General features: G+C 47.5%; 1 protein-coding gene across 3 annotated transcripts in view; it reads right to left on the reverse strand.

The window, feature by feature from the left end:
- SH3PXD2A (SH3 and PX domains 2A) overlaps positions 1–14,873 on the reverse strand; it is a 269,424-nt gene extending 254,551 nt beyond the window's left edge. For all 3 annotated transcript variants that reach the window (XM_052798568.1, XM_052798569.1, XM_052798567.1), the window contains exon 1: positions 14,697–14,873. In XM_052798568.1, the coding sequence (XP_052654528.1) occupies positions 14,697–14,768 (72 nt within the window). In that variant the 5' untranslated portion in view covers positions 14,769–14,873. The remainder of the gene's footprint in view (positions 1–14,696) is intronic.
- Between the last annotated feature and the right edge of the window lie 2,673 nt (positions 14,874–17,546).

Here is a 17,546-nt window from a genome sequence, read left to right on the forward strand (position 1 = left end):
TGAAACATCCCAGCATCAGTTTCGGATCATCAGCATCGCAAACCAACCCACAAAGATGCTTGCTGATAATCGCCCCAGCTATCTTCAGCGATACACGTGTGATGTGGCACGTCATTTCTGTGCCTGCCAACACTACAAGCTCCAAATGTGACCCTGGCTCTCTTCCCCAAGCACTGAGAAACTCTTGTTATGTTTGGCTCCCCCCTTGTCCTCCCTTCACAAAAACAGCACGCTTCCACAACGTCAATCTGGAATTATTTACTGTTGTTGAAGCTCAGACAGGAACCGCAAGCCACCTCCTCTCACCCAAGCGGGACGTGCAGAGGTTGCCCAAACGAGAGGGCTTCACCCAAGCACTCTAGCAACCCTGCCAAACATCTCATCGGGCAAGTTGCTGCCCGCTAAAATTATGTCCTTCATCTCTCCCGCTCCATCCCCGAGACCTGCTGAAAACTAGTTTATCTGTGCTTTCAGAACGTTAAATAGACACCATCTGCTTAAAATTACCCTCATTAAAACTAACGTGGGAACACAATCAGCCACATTTTCTCTTCTCTGCTTTTGCAAGTGGAGTGTCACTTGCAAGGCTTTGGGACTAGCTCTGAAACTCCCTGAAGGGAAGAAAATGAAATAATGAAAGAACCACAAGTCACCCTCCAACAAGCATCATCCTTCATGCTGACACAGTGCACAGCTCAGGGACAGGGCAGACCCAGGACACTGTCTCCTCCAAATAGCACCTGACTACCTCTGGCAAATCACCCCACTGAGGTCAAACTTATTCCCAGGCAGCTGCATCTGGCCCCTGACAACATGGACAAGGCTATACCCAGCAGTGCAAATTAACCCACTATATGCTTGAAGTTGCCCAGACTGAATTGTTGTCGGTGCCTGGACTAAACAGCTCACTTGTACTCAGTCTGCAATGACTGTGAGAAGTGTGGGGCAGGGAAACCTGTTTGCCCTGCACCTTTGAGGGTGGCCTTTTCTACAAGAGGAGGCTAGAGCAGCTCAGTAGAATGAAGGCTAAGAAGAGACACAATCACTCTCTATAAAATAGTGGAGAGAAGCGGGACAGGAGGTCAAACCAAACAGAGTGAAGAGACCCGTTTATGCAAAAGGACAATACCGGTATGAGAACAAACAGAATGCTTGTGAATAAGAAAAGTCTACACTGGAATTCAGTAACCATCAGAAGTTTGAAGCTGCCAATCAAGCCAAGCCAACCACCTTGAAGGCTGGGAATTCAACATGCTTGCAGACAATTAATGACCTAGGTCTGTCCCAGGTCTATGTTCTACAGTCCCATGACCCACTCACAGTACTTTGAGCCATAAAAGAAAAAATTTTTTTTCCATCAACCCAAATTATCCACTAGTCTTGTGAAGGCTCTGAGAAGGCACTTCTGCCAGGAGATATATTGTTGCAAACACAATGCTCTCCCTGTCTGATCTGCCTACCTTGCAAAGAGGTGCTGATGCACAGAGTGTTGGGGGATCCTTGGATGAAAGGCATTAGATAAGTACAAAGCCTGAATATATATTAACAGTAATACCAGACATGCTATCTCTACAAAAATAAATTGCTGCTTGACCCAAGGCTTGGAAGCAGAAAGTGATCTGCCAAGGCCCAGATGTGTGACACTACCCCATAAATGCATGACGGGATCAAAAAAAAAAAAGTGTATGGAGCAGTGGAGAGAGCTGGAAGTGATGATGGGAGGCTCACCTCTTCACGGCATGCGCTGTGATTCCTAACATCATCTGGTCAAGACTCAACAGCTCTCACTAATGTTAGCAATATGCAGCAAGCCTCAGAAGCCTGAGCTAGTGCCATACAGTTAAGGGGCATCTGGGAAAGCATCAGAAGACCCAGGCTGGGCCAAAATGAAGTTGTATCGATGCTCAGCACTCTTTTTTTTAATGAAGCTAGATGGTAACTGCTTAATAGCAACAGACAGAACACAGTGTGCTTAGTCTTTAGCAATCAGTAGGTTACAGACTTTCTGACCCAACAGCATATCTTGACTGCTGTGTTTAATAGAAGTCAGTCTTGTCCCCAGAAATTTGTCAATTTTGTTTTGAACCATTTGTACTTTCAGCCTTCGTATTACTTTTCACCAAGGTGTTGCACAGCTTAATTACATAGTGGAGAAAAAACATTTAATTTTATTCCACCTTGTGCCCAAGAATGTCGTAATTCCTGCACCATTGCCAAGAGGCTGAACCTGTTCCTCTCCATCATCTCTCTGTGCCTGTATCAGAAGAATTCAGGATCTGCATTCAAACAAGCATCTCTCTCTCCTCTGTTTCTAGACTACTTCAGCTGATTTGGGTTACCATTTCAGACAGGTCTTAGTATGAGAAGGACTGGACTGTTGCCAGCCCAAGAAAGACTGACTAGAGCTGGGGATGGGAGGCTTGCTTGTTTTAAGCAGATAAGCTCCCAGCCACTGAAGGTAACTTTATAAATCTTTACTTTCATATCCTTCACAGAGACAGCTGGAAGTTAAGTCTAGAAGCAAAACAAGGAACAATAAATGGCTTTATTTCATCTGTGGCAAGTGTTGTTTCTGAAAGCTAAGGAAGTTAATTTATAATGTTAGCAATTTGACAACCAGTCTTTTCAATAGGAACTCAGCTATTGTGTTTTGAAACGAACAGGAGCTAGCATGGGCAGGGTACTGCCCCTGGCTATGACTTGGCTATTATTTTATCAATTAGGAGCAAGGCTGGGCTGCAAATCCCTTCACCTTGTTTTGCATGCAAGAATGCATGAATCCAAGAGTTTGTCTTGGCTAAAATCACTGGAAGATGAAGCTTTACAAACCAAGGCATCTTTGCTAAACAGGTACAGAAGCCCCATCTAAGACAAATAGGTTGGAAAGTGTTAGCTGCAACTGCTAGACCCTACACAGGTTTCCCATAAAGCATCTGTAGGCCTTTGATGGACACAGAGACCAGAACACATGCAACAGTGGGAAGAAAGAGCCTGGGAACTCGGATAAAGCCCCAAAGTGAATGGACATTTGGTGACGACAGCACTGTAAAGTTGGCTTTGGTGCTTGGCTCCTGGTAAAACAATGACATAATGCTGTGTTTACTAGTAGAGAAATCTGAGTGTTGGAAATGGGTCTGTAAAAAAACCACTAACACCGTTTTTTGACAAGCCAACAGATTAACATCTATTGTCACTGGGGCAAGGCCAAACTTGGCTGGAAAAGGTCCAGGAGTTTGATGTCACCAAGAAGCTCACAAGGATGTCAGCTAAAGAGCGTTCCCAAGTCATCTCAGCATTTACTTCTGTGTTACTGCCTAAAGCAAGCTATTAGCCACCATCACCTTCTGTTTAACCCTTTCTGTCACAACATGCATTAAAGACAACATGTTGGCCTTTTGGCAATAGTGGTTTGACCCAGATCTGCTACAGCTCATGTTAACCAGATGCAGAAGATTGATAAAGGACCAGGCAGGACAGGGTGCTGGCAGGTAACACATATTCGATCAGGTTTGGACTGTCAGTCCTGTGCTAGCACTAACTAAAGTCTCTACCTTTCTACAAATAGAAACAGTGGGCATCATTTCCTCATCTGACTTCTTAGGATGTTTTCAAGTCCCCTGTGATCCAAATCATGCGGCCAGGTGCACCCTCACCCTGGTCTGAGCCAAACTCTTTATCATAACCAGGCCAACACCTCTCACACACAGCAAGAGAACAGCCGAGAAGTTTCAGTGCCTCACAAACAAGATCCCAACACAAGGGCACCGGGATTCCCATAAATGCCAGTGCCTGGTAGAGAATGATCTCACTCTACTTATCAGATGAGTTAGAGTCCTGATGGCTTAGTATCACTGTATGATAACATGGTGGGCAAAGCCCCACAAAGCCCTCAGCACACAGGGAAAGCTTTATGTCACATCTCCTCAGGTGTAAAGGCTGCAATAAGCATATCAGTGCTGTACTCTGTCCTTCTACAGACACTCAAAACCCAGCAGAAGGCCCTGGTGATTGCCCACAAGATGCACTCCAGTCCAGCCCTACTACATTTGGAAGGTCACCTAGAACTCCAGAATTAAGACAATGGAAAGTAACCCCATGCTGTGGGCAAGGTTAGAGCTTGTCAGAAGAAGGGGAAAAAAATGAAAGAAAAAAAGAGTATTCTTAGGGTCTGGCCAGGACTGTGGCATCAGCTCCAACGGGACCTAAAGATCCTTTGCAAACCTCTGCTTTCCACCCCATTTCTGTGACCATGCCCTCTTCTTGCTCAAATGCGGAGCAACACAGAAGTTAAAACAAAAGCAAAACACATGCATGCACACACAGATGAAGCCTCACATCAAAACCCCAATTCCTACCAAACACCTGCACAATCCCCCAACACAAGAAGAGAAGAATTATGTAAAACAGTAATCCCAATGTTCATCCTGGCCAACACCAGGGCACACAGATACACAGTGTTGCTCTCAGCTGAAAGGACCGGTAGAAAACCCAGCACTGCCATAGCCAAGCAATTTGACCAACACCTTCAGCAGTGAGGCCAAGGGTCTGCGCAGCAATGCCTTGCTCCCATCCCCAGGCTGTACGTCCTCAGATCCTGCTCACTTGGGCCAGAGCCTCAGTTCTTTCAAAAAAGGAGACTCCCTCCAAGATGGTGGTGCCTCTCGCACACCAGTACACACTGTCACTCTCCAGTGCCACTAGCAAATTGCCATTGCTACACAAAAAGCCAGTGGTCCTTATGCCAGAAGGACAGAGGGAGGATTAAAGACAGACTGATGGATTCTCCTGCCCTGATCATGACTACTGCAATCTCCAAGGGTTGCTACTCATGACAAATTAACTTAAAACATTTTTAGTTTAAACCAAACTATTTATATTTATCTTTACAAATCGGTGATATCTGTATTAAAGGATGAAATGCAAGCTACAGCTGCCCAGCTCAGAAACAGGTGGAAAGCTGCTTCCCCAAAACAGTCCACAGTTTTGACATAGACTGTTACAATCTCAAAGACAGCAGCAAAAGATTAAACAGAAAATCTCTTCTTGAGCAGTAACAGCCGGAAGACGCTTCTGTATGCCTCAAGCGAGAGTATTTCAGAGGCTGGCTACTGCACTAGATTCCCTCCGAGTAAAACATCCTGTGTTGTCTTTATAAAACGCCTTTTGCTGAAGCATTAAAGGAAAACTTACCTGGATTGAGGGAAAGGAAAGAACTTGCTAAGGATGTCCAGGGCTTGTAAAATGCAGAAGATACAGGATTGCTACCCCTTGGCATGTGGAAAACCAGCATGGATGTTCCTCTAGAATCAGTCACTTTTTATTCTTCTCTACTTCGGCCAACAGCTCTAATCTCTTGTTATTAACAGAAAATAAGCAGCCCATTTGTTAATAAAAAGAGATATTACCACCAATGCTGGTTCAGGGATTCTGACAGTTTCACCTGATATAGATATATTTATAAAACACACACACAGAGCTTCCCTCCCGTTCCTGGCTTTCCTCTGTCCCATCCCAGAAGCCAGCTCCAGAGCCTGTTTTAATCCCACTTAGGAAAATGCTGAACTCCAGACTTTCTTCCTGTGACACGTGTGGGAGATGGGAGGAGGGAGATGCACTTAATCTGCTCTCCGTGGCTTTCTTCCAGGAAAATACTTCACATATCCTTGTTTGTTTGTTTTTTAAATTCTAAGTGATTTTAATGCCAGTGAAAGTTGCTGGAGTGACAGCCCTGGGAAACTGCAGGCCTCCCACTTACGCACTAGCAGGGGCTGTGCCAGCTGCCCTGCTTCTGCTGAAGACCAGGAGCTGAGCTGCCTCTTGTAGCATCTATCCCACAGATAACCGTCCCTCAGTTCAGGCTGCTTGAGATGAGGCAGGTGTCAGACAGTGCCAAATTTCCAGGCAAAGGAAATATACTGAGCTCAGAGACAATACAGCAAAGCACTCGCAGGGCAGGGGAACGGAAAAACATTTAAAATTGATTTTCAGAGTATTTTGCTTGCAGTCACAGGGGTCTACTGTGGGCTTGCACCTGCTGGAGAAGGGAAAATCAGGAATAACATTCTACCCACAAAAAATACATGCATGGGTTAATTTATAAATAATAATAGAACAGCCTGAACCAAAGAGTAGGAAAACCTCATGGCATGCTGAGGGAGCAATTAGAAATCTCATCTTCAGAGTCAGGAAAATGGTAATTCAGACACTCACTGTTGCATCAAACCCCCGTGGGTACAAGAATGTCTGGCAAGAAGGTTTCACCTCTGCTAGTGAGCTTTCCTGACAGGGAATACAGAGACACTAGAGAGAGATCAGACAGCAGCAGTTAATAGCCTACTGCCAAGGCCCTTGCTCCCAGAAAGACCATACTCCATGCTTCACCTCAAATACCTCCACAGACCCTGGGACTCCAAGATAGGAAGGAATGCCCTAGAGGAACAGGCTCACAGCCGGCAAGCAAGGCTGGCATCCTAAATGCACGTTTCCTCAGAGGGGAACATAGCTTTTCTATCATTGCATTCATTACCATGTCTGCTGAACACTCTTAGGGAAGCAATGGTCTGACTCCCATTTCCGGACAACAACATGACCTTGCCATTCTGCAACCGCTCCTCCCAGGGGTGGACCTGCTGATAGAGGAATATGACCCAAACTCGGGAGTTTCAAAGCCTATACTAGCAGTCAGCCCTTAGGTAACACACGCATCTTTACGCTTTATAAAAGGTGAGTAAATCCTGTTGGCTTTGTAGCAGAGCACACCGAGATCCAGAGAGGTTAAACAAATGATCCAAGGCCACACCACCAGTAAAGAGGACAGGCAAGCTCTTCTACCACACTACACAATGTCTTGTGTGTATCACACTGGACATCAGTTCAAACCTTTCTGGATGATTTAGGAACTTTATACATTAAAGGACACAGAATGGCAGTGTGGAGCTCCTGTTTAAACACAGCAATGGTTAGTAGAGGTTCGGCATGTTTCTCCCTATGAACACAGACAGGGATGTTTTCCTTGCAAACAAGTTTGCATCAAGCTTATAAAATCATGCTGCTGACTGCTGAGAGCATAGGAGCCTAATGCATCAATGTGTTTAGCTAGCATGGTTTACAGGAAAAATAAAACACACCCCATTGATCAGAGAAACAGTGCCAGCAACATACCAAAACATAATTATTACTAGTTAGGTTTCAAACACAGCATGTATGGGACCACACACGTGTTTATAGACACCTGAAGTCTACGAATATTTTATTCCATCCAACGAGTCAACCATCACAAACTAAAGAAGTTGCATTATAATAATGAATGTTAGTATACAGCATTACAGCCTTATTGTGAAGCCATGGTACACCCAGATCCTGTGCTAGAGTAGTCAGTGACTATTAAGACCAATTAAGAATACACTGCAGCAGACTAGTGCAACACGTGAAATTCTGATGAAGACACAGATTTGGGGGATGTGTATTCTGCCCACAAAAGCAGAATGCTCCCAGTCTAAGGACCTGGTTAGTTACCTACACATAGAGCTCCTCTTCCAAAAACTGGAATAAGGATAGCTTTGCCAAAATCAATAGCTCAATAAAAATCAAGAATATCTTTACGATTGTCACAAAGGTCACTCTAAGCATGACAGCACCAGTTAACACCACCACATTCAAGCACTTAAAGGTACTACAACAAATAGAACATCTCTCTGCTCTACCTTCACCCCAGGGCAATTTAAAGTATTATTACATTATCATCCTTCTTGCCAATTCTTTGCAATGATGCCTAAATGACCACCAGACAGTAGCCTGGGTTACCATTATGTTGAGAGGATTACCTGCTCAGCTAGTTGATATTGTCTCACTGCCCCCACCTGCCTGTATCTGTGTGTCATCGCTTGTCTTAACAGCCCAGCAGAGAGACCATCTTTCAGGTCTGTCTGCACATGTTTTAGTGCAAAAGCATCCTTGCTTTCTAATAAAGGCTCTTAAGCATTCCGAAAAACCCCATATTTATAAATACATACAGTGAGTATACCATATTACTGCCATTTAGTGAATGTGAGTTTGAAAGACTGACTAGATTATTATTATAAATTCACCTAGAAGGTGGTGCAAAGACTAGGTGAGCAAGCTAATGTCAGAAGGTTCCAACTAGGTTGCAAGATGTTCCACTTTAAAATCCTTTCAGGTGAAGAAATCCACCTGGTTTCCTTTTGCCTCCCCCCCCCCCCCCCCCAAAATGTGATGATGTCCCTGCCTAGAAGATGATAACAGAGATATCCTGGAGACTGTATTTTTGCTTTTATAGTAAAGACAAAGGGAGATGCACTATATTAAAAAACATAGTAATTACAAACTTCGCAGTAAAATGTTCAGTAAAGCCTCTCTCTAGAGGTGTGAGCCAAGGCCCAGGGAAGTTACTGGGAGTTCTTTTTCCGTTGACTTGACTGTATTTGGTTTTGACACTACCTGATTAAGCAGCAGACACCACCAATTTCAAACAGTATGCTACTGTGCAGCTCTCTGCCTTCTTCATGTAATATTTACATGGCACGCTCCAGGCAAGAAGGTGTCAGCTCTAGCTACAAGAAAGCACTCAGCTTCACAATGCCAAACGACGCACGGTGCTGTCAGCCCCCTCTAATGATCCTGCTTTTCTCCGTGGTTACTGGGGACCAGTTCCCTTTGCATGAGCAGGCACGGATTAAGAGGATACAGCATGAAAAAGGAAGATCAAAAAAAAAAAAAAAAAAAAGAAAATCATCTCACATTAGAAGGCCCAGCTGTTTCCTCCCAAATGACTAAATTAGAGAGCTTGTACGTCACCTCCTGCCTCAGGTAGGGTCACATTGAATCCCTCTTCCTGTTTAATCCATATAAAATGGGAAATGGGTTTTGAGGAAGACAATGACAGAATACGAGAGTAGTATTTTTTCAGGCTGTGTACTTTCATCAGATAAATTGCAAGACTGCTTTGGAAGCCAAAGAAAAACTAAAAAACCCAACAGGACATGGAAACGAAAACCTCTGCTGTTAGGGAAGAATTTCACTTCAATAAGCAACATTTCCATCAAGAACTGGTTGCAGTGATAGGGAAAAGAGAAGTCCTCTGAGCACTAGTGGGTGCAGACAGCTTTGGACTAGCAAGGTTTGATCTCTCCCTCCTGCTACCCCTGCTCCTCTGGCCATGTGGGAGCAAGGGCAAAGACTTGGACCAACCTGCAGAGAACTGTCTATTCACAGCTTCCAGATATTTCAGAAATATTGCCTTCTTTTCTTCCTGACACCTTTCATCAGACATTAAAAAACAATGAAGATTTTGTAGTCTGCAAAATCTTAAGATTTGCATCTAAAACAGGCAGAGTGGTGGAAATTATCATTGAAGACATATGTCTACCCCAGCAGGGTTGTGGTCTACATACAGAGAAAGCCACTGCAAGGGAGAGGGAATGTTTTACCCCAATCTGCTTTCTCCTGAGCACTCCTCTGCCCTGCACACAGGGGATCACAGCCATCTTTGACATAACCCTTGCCAATGCACGGAAGTTCAGTTCTGAGGAACGATGAAGTCACGGAGCAGCCTGCTAATCTTCTGGCTCTTTCCCAGCACCCAAGGCAAAGATAATAGTAATAATACTACTAATAATAATAATAATTCAGACCAGTGAGTCAAGCTGGATCACGGCCCCTGGAAGGAAAGCCACACATGGTATCTTGATGGGGGGAAGGGGAGAGCAGAAAATGGATCATAAGTTCTAAAAAGGTACTCCAGCTACTCATCTAACACTGCCTTCAGGTCCCTCACCGAGCTGCACCCACAGGCCACCGGCCACGTGAGCTCCAGGTATGTCACATCCTGTTCACTCTGGAAGAGATGTGGCTCACCATCTCCAGCTCTGCTAATTAAAAGGGTCAAAAAAAGCCAGACTGAGCCTTTCTTAACCCATGAGCTGCTGGTACTCCTAGCACAAGTGGCACGTGGAGATCTTCAACTCAGACCTGTAGGCAGGGCCACACTGGACAACCTATTTGATGACCCAAGCAGGGGGAATCCAGCTCCTTCTCCCATGGTAGCAATGAGGGACCAACACAGGAACAAAGATCCTTGCCACTAAACCCATGACATGTTCAGATCCTCCTCGTCAGTGCTGGCCTTTGTACAATCAGCAGCTCGCAACAAAGAGAAATAAAGCCATGAAGATGTCTAATCGCATCTGAGTCGCTCTTGAACCTAAGCGGTAATCAGGAGCAGCTAAGACACAAGGAACAGAGCTTGACCCTAGCAGTACAAGTTTTTTCTCCAAAGCTGACATTTCACAACAGGGCACTTGTGACAAGCACACTTACGTTCTCCTGGGAGCAGAGCTGAAACCCAACACAGCAGGACTCAATCCCTTACAATTCAGCAATGCCAGTGCCCCAAGACGGTTAGCAACCATATCCATGCAGCAGAGAGATTCCTACAAGAGCGTCTCGAGACATTCAGAGATGGCATTAGAAAACAATTACCCTGGGAAGGAATTGGGACAGTATGCAGGCATCTCAGATGACTAAAATCTGCAATGCACCTCACTCTTAACTGGAAAGAGACGGGGCAGTCACTTGTAAAGCAAGAGCTTTTTACCTTCCCTCCATGCTGTACAAAGCTGAAAAACACACAAAGCCCGACTGCAACAGGAGTAGAGTAGTGCTGGAAGAGGAAATCCGTACTGATGTATCCATCCCTGCCCTTGGGATAACACAGGCACACTTAGAGACCTCAAAAATGACCTCAAGCATATAAACATCTAGTGAGATAATCCCCATCAGCAACTACTCAGTCCTCTGCAGAAGCACAAGTGGTGAGGGAGGAGGGTGGGGGATCCCATTCATTTGGCTTCTAATGAATGTTTGCCATCACCCAGGTCCTGCGAAGCTGTGAACTGGTCAAGGTGCCCCCTCTCACCTCCCTGAGAGCAGGATCAAGCACATCTGGTAGGCAGAGGCTCCCTGCAGGGCTTCTAAAGGAGTCAGACATTTGGGTAAAGGGTAAACTGACTAAAGATAGCCTGGAAACAGAGAGAAGGGAGTGGAGGATGTCTTGTTTAAGCTACTCGATGGATGGTTAAAGGAGGCAAGCATCAACAGTGGGTCTTTTTAAATACAGAATGCACTTCTGGTTTGGAATCATTTCATGTTTAATTCAGACAATCACAATTTCAGACTAAAATCCAGAGAAGCTACCCCATAAACAGATCAAACTTCAACAACTGAGAGAAGAGACTTTTGGACTGTTTAAAACTTAGCAGGGGCTGGAAAAGGGATTTGCATTTTGTTACCAGCTTTTTCTCTTCAGAATGATTAACTGACACCTTCAACCATTAACTGCAACATCCTGATGCACCCAGCTTCACCACAGCATGGCTCAGCCAATGTATGACCCCTGTTGCACCAAGGGTCTTCCCAACAAACCCAGACTTGACCTTCCTGACATTGTTCTTGTTAAAAGAAAAGGGAAGGGGGAAGCAAGGAGATTGAACATTTTTGAAGTATTATCAAGCACAAATCAATTTTTAAAAGACCGTCAGTATGGAGAAAGAATAGGAAATTAATTTGGAAAGTCAAGAGCTGTAAGAGCAGCAGTAGCTTATATTAGGGATATACCATACAAGAGGCATGTGGTTATTTATCCAACCTTCCATTTATCCTTTCACATGCTGCCATCCAGGGCCCCCAGCCAACCAGGTGGCATTGTGCTACCCAGTTGCTGACAGGGATGCAGAGGGAGGGATTGCAGATTCCTTCCCTCGTAGTGATTTCCAAGCGGGGAGAGAGCTGGCTGGGTTCCTATCAAATAGCACTGGATCCAAGACTTTAACTTCTTCCCATGTGCAGAGCCCTAGAAATCTTCCAGTGAGGTATTAATCTCTTCAGAAGTTTCACACACAGGGATCATAGCAGAGGATATGCAAAGCCACCTTCTTTCCTTTACTTTCTTGAGTCAAGGACACAAAAGCTATGCTCGTATCATGAAAGACATCTGCTCCAGGGGATGATTCCTGGCATCTAGGCCAAGCAGTGCAGGGGCTTACGTGCTACTCGCATTTAGCCCTCTCCACATGCCCACAATGCCTAAGACTTGCCTTCATCTCTCCAGGCTCCACATTGGCCCTGAAAGATCACAATTAAAAGGAAAGGGAGTCACGTTAAAATGCCTGCAATACCTATGCCACCATCCACCAGAGAAACACATCATTAATCTGATGCCACGGTATGTGTCGCATGACCTTAAGGCATGGCACGAAGGTGTTTACGGATGTTGGAAGTAGAAAGGCTTTTTGATATTACAGAGCCACATAAGGCAGAGAGCACCACGCTTTGCACTCTCCAAACTATCCACAGGCAATGGAGAGAACTAAATCCTAAGTCACGCTTATATTCATTTTAGAAGAAAACAGTTGTTTCTTGTTAAGAAAGAGCACAGAACCAAACTAACAGAGATGAACGGATCAGACCCAGGGAATTAAATTCTTTGACAGTGCAGATTCACCCTCAGTGAGTTTCTCCAGCCAAAGCCAGATGAAAAGCTGCAGCTCACGCATATGCAGCAAACTGCAACCTAGGAAATGAAGAAGAGTCCAAGACTTTTGGACCCATGGGCTAATTCACTCATCTAAAAGAAAGATTCACAAGGACATGGATGACTATTATTTTAACTGAATTACTCCAACGCTTTTTTGTGAACTGAGACCCTATTGTGCTGAATACTGTACAGCCAGAGACTGAGAGTCAGTGGGACAAAAGGCAAACACAGCACTGGTCACCCAACAAACCATTTAGTTTGTGATTTTTTTTGGCCAAGAACTGGACACACTGGAACGTGGAACTGCTGTGCAGAAGACAATATTAGAAAAGGTGTAGAGAGAAGGGTGAAGGGGAAGAAATAGATTTGCCACCAGAAGCATTAAAGAGAGCTCCTTGGAACAGTTTATTAAAGTGCAATGACAATGATCGTCAAGGAAATACAGATGTGTTTCTGCAGGAAAAGATAGGAAATATTTTCTTTCAAAACTGTAAATACAGGATTTAAATCCTTGTTTTCTGGTTAATTTCCAACAAATAAATTAACAACGCCAATTTCTCTTGGCGATTGGGAAGGTATTGTTACCAGTTCTTTTGTATATCTTCATGCTTAGCAGACGTACTTCTCTGATGCTGAATAGTCGCCACCTTTCAGGTGAGATAACAGCCTGCAGCAGTGTCGGCCACAATTCACAGTGGCAGCTTGCAAAAGCTAAAGAAATCTTTCCCACCTGGAAGTGGTGAATGAGTAATAGACTGAATGCATAGGTCCAGCTGGCAACCTGAGAGGACACGAGACCTAAAACTTCCACTCCTATGAATTGGGCACAAGATGCTTAATTCCATGGTAGATGGAATTCTTCAGCTTTACATCTACAAATCAGCATCTCTCGGCAACGTAGTGCCCTCTAGCCTTAAGCCTGGTTATGGTTTAAGCCTTTGAGGAAAAAGCTCAGAGATATGAAATATTAATTATATTATAATAAAGCATCACGTCTGATCTTTGGCCTTATCTTTCAGGCAGCCCATTCAAATGCTGACCAGCTCTGAAGAAATCTGGCAAATACGCAATGCCAGGAAACACAGTATACTGAGAATGATTTCACACCAGATGCAACACCCCCTCAGGCTTTCCCTTACCAAAGCTGGATGATTTAGCTTCTCTATACACAGAATCCAACTTTCTGTATATTAAAACACAGGTAGTATTTAAGGAAAGAGTTAAAGGATTTGGTGCAACTAAAACCCAGAAACAGCCAGAGAGGGAAGAAAACATGCCTTCTCTAGTTATGTGCATGGGCGAAAGCTACTCCACTGTACGCTGCAAACTCCTGCGGGCAAAGACACTTCCATATGACACCCTGCAATACTGGAGTCTGGGAAGGTTGTTAAAAATCCTCCTCTGATGCTGCGCTATTGGCATTAAGGTGTGAAAGGAGGAAGGTGAAAGAGAGATGAAAGAGATCCCAAACGCTGAGCCTGCCTTGATAACCATGCAAACCGGTTCCCCCCTCAGAAAAAGGTCTTAATGTAACTTATGGGAGAAAACGAGTAAAGATGCATTCAGCACCTCCGGCTCGCTGACCCTACAAGCGGCAGAGGTTCGCTCTGCTCCCCACGGGGCACTCTGTAGTGCCGTGGCCAGGATGGAGACAAACCGGGGAGCCGGGAAACCTGTCCCATCCCGCGCTGGATCTTGCTGAGCAAGAAGGGACGATCCACCTTCAGAAGGAAAGGTCGCGCCAAAATGATAACATTAAAAAAAAAGCCAGGGATGAAAAAGGGCGGGGGAAAAGAGCCGCATTTCCACAGCACGCTACCTCTCCGCACGCCGTGCGGGTCCCCGCCGCCCCCGGCCGCCCGGAGCCCCGCGGCCGCCTCACCTGCGTCCCCGCAGGGGCACGGGGGGGGGAGGCCGCGCCGGCCGGCAGGGCTGCCCGGGGGCGGGGGCCCTGCCCAAGGTCAGGCGGGGGACGGCTCCGCGCTCCGGGCACCACCGCACCGCGCTCCGGGCACCGCAGCCCTCCCGTCCCGTCCCGTCCCGTCCCGTCCCGTCCCGCCGCCCGCACACGTGCGCCGCCCCCCGCAGGCAGGCAGCCCGGCCGGCGGCGGACGGGGGGGCTCGGCCGGGCCCCGCCGCCACTCACGTAGTGCTTCGAAGGGTTCCTCCGCTTCTCCACGTCCACCACGTTGGCGTCCAGCACGCTGTAGGACAGCATCTTCGCGCACCCCGCGGCGGGGCTCCGCCGCTCCCTCCCGGCGCCGGCAGCACCCTCCGCCGCGCTGCCCGCCGCGGCGATGCCGGCCGGCGCGGCGGGCGGGAGGGAGGCAGGCGGGCGGGCGGGGAGGGAGGATGCCCCGGTGCCGGCTCCGCCCCGTGCCGTGGCAGCGGCTCCCCTCTCGCGGCGGCGGCCCAGCTCCGCGCCCTCCCCGCTGCCTCGGGCTGCGCGGCCGGGGCGGCGGCAGCGACGGCGGGAGGAGCCGGGCCTGGCCGCCGGCCCCGCCCCCGGGCGGCCCCGGGGGGCGCCGGCGGGACGGGACGGGACGGGACGGGACGGGACGGGAGGCGACGGGAGGGGTCGGGAGCCACCGGGAGCCACCGCCTCCGCGCGGCGGGGGGCGCGGCCTGCCCTGAGATGGCGGCCGCCCGCCGCTTCCCTCCGGGCGCCCCCTCACACCCCGCGGGGCGGTGGCGACGGCCGGGGGGAGCTCTCCCTCCCGCCCCCAAACCCGGGCAGGCCCCCGCTCGGCCCGGAGCTGCTGAGACACCCCGGCCCGGCCCCGAGGAGAGCCCAGGGGAAGGGACCGCCCGGGGCGGAGGAAGGGCGGGGTGCCTCCAGGGCCCTCCGTCCCTGCCGAAAGTGTCCGAAATACCCTCCCCGAGCGGCCGGCCAAGGTCAGGCCGGCAACCTGCGAGCGAGCGGGGCCGAGCCCGCAGCCCAGCAGGCTCCAGCTGGGAGCTCAAGGCCGGCCGCCGCCTGGGGAGGTCCACGCTGCCCTGGCCCGCGGGGCCGCGGAAGGATGAAAGCTGGAGGAAGGTCCCTCAGGCTCTCCGTCGTGTGGGCTTTTAGAGCGACAAACCCGTAGATAAACCATAGATGAATGAGCATCACCTTCCCCAGTCACACTTGGAGAAGAGCTTGCCCTAGAAATTCAGGATGGGGTTTTTTTCAATAATGCGTCATTACTTTGTAGATGATTATTTGAAAGTCGCATCAGAAATGGGAACTTATGTGTGATCTTCCAGCCTGCAGCTTGTTGTCATGACATTCATTAGCTGTCCACCAAATTAACTGAAGTCACTAAGATCTCTCATTCCTCTGAAGGCCTTCCTCTCTCATTCCGCCCATGCAGATTTTCCAGTAAGCTTCCAGAGTGCTGCTGACAGCTCCAGACCTGCAAGCCTAGGAGCACAGAAAGGTCCCAGCTCCTGGCAAAAAAAGCCCCATATATACAGGGAGAACGGTCAATCTCAACGTGATTTCGTTATACATGCTATAGGCACACTTTCTCAATCACAACAGTTACAAGCGTTATTAGCCCTGCAACGATGATCATGGGAGAGACACTGGAGTCACAAAGCCTTAGATACTTGAGCCTGAAGGCTGACGTTTGAAAGTGGTTGGTTTCAAATCATAGCTGGTTTCCATGAGCAGCTGAAAAAAAGAAGGAAAACCAGGAGCGGCACCATGAGCACACAGCTACCGACTGCTGCCAGGTGGGAACCAGGTACCTGCTGCATAATGCCAGGGAAAGATGCGCTGAGCCAGCCCTCTCCTCTCTCCTCAGCTACTACACACAGTTTACCAAAACTAGTAAACTGACGTAGAATGCTAAAATCCCAGTGCCCCACCCTAGGATGTGAACAGGTGTACATGAGACCAACTTTTGGTAGCGGGGAGGGCAACAGCGGGGAAAAGCTGATGTGCCCACCTCTGTTGTCACTTTTCAGGCTTGTCTTTTCTCCTTCAGAGCACTCTCCTCTTCTTTGAGGGACTTCCCACCTCTAATCCTCATGCATGATACAAGGCAGCAGAGCAATTATTTATATGAGAAACCTTTACTGTTTAGACTGGCCAAGTCCCTGGTGTGCAGAGCAAAGAAAGAAGATTCCTCCTTGAAAATATAAATATTCAAAAAACCCATTGATAAAAATATGCCTGCCGTGGCCAGTCTTCTGGGTCTTGGATGCCTCTTCCCTGTGAGCCATTACCAATATACAGCACACATTCCATCCCCTTCTCCTATCACCCTGTCCAAAAAAGAATAAAGGGTCCGCCCCATTGTTAAAAACACTCAGGGTTTGTTTTAAATCAGCTTTCAAAACATGTCATTGTGAGGGAAAGAGACAAAATACATCATTCTCCAAACACTCTGCCCCATCCTTCCTGACATTCTTACTAATGGGCATCTTTTTACTGGTATTCTTCTCATCGGCTCTTGTAAGGAAGGAGCTGCTATTTTCAGTCAAACCTGAGACCGGTGCTTTGCGGTTTGTGCTCCCTTGGTGTCTACCCCGTACTTTCACAGCATCTGGGCCACGGTTCACCTTTCCTCTATTCCAGACAACTTGATTCTCCACCGTTCTAGACAACCTTCTCCAGCTGCAAAGCATGCCCAGCCCTTGTACAGCTCTGGCTCCCCTCCTCCTCCATCATCTGACAGTTTTGTGCTCACCGCCACCTTCTGCTCTCCTTGTTTGTTCGCTGCATCCGTCCATCTACATAGGAAAAATGTATGTTGCTAGGGGCATGGATTGCTCTTTTAAAATATGTACAACACCCAGTCTAGTGGGAGTCCAATCTCAGACTATTGCAAGACTGGCAGAAAAATAACTGAAACCCCTTATTATGCTGCAGGCTTGGGAAAATCTTCTCCCCTCTTAGGCAGCAGCTGGGAGAATGAAGCTGACAGTGCTTCCCAGCCTTGTGCTGGAGAGCCAGGCTCCGGCTGTTGGGACTGAACGAAAGAAAGACTTGAGTATGCATCGAAGAGCA

The sequence above is a fragment of the Harpia harpyja genome, chromosome 10 (assembly GCF_026419915.1).
Source record: "Harpia harpyja isolate bHarHar1 chromosome 10, bHarHar1 primary haplotype, whole genome shotgun sequence".
In the NCBI taxonomy this organism is placed as follows: Eukaryota; Metazoa; Chordata; class Aves; order Accipitriformes; family Accipitridae; genus Harpia; species Harpia harpyja.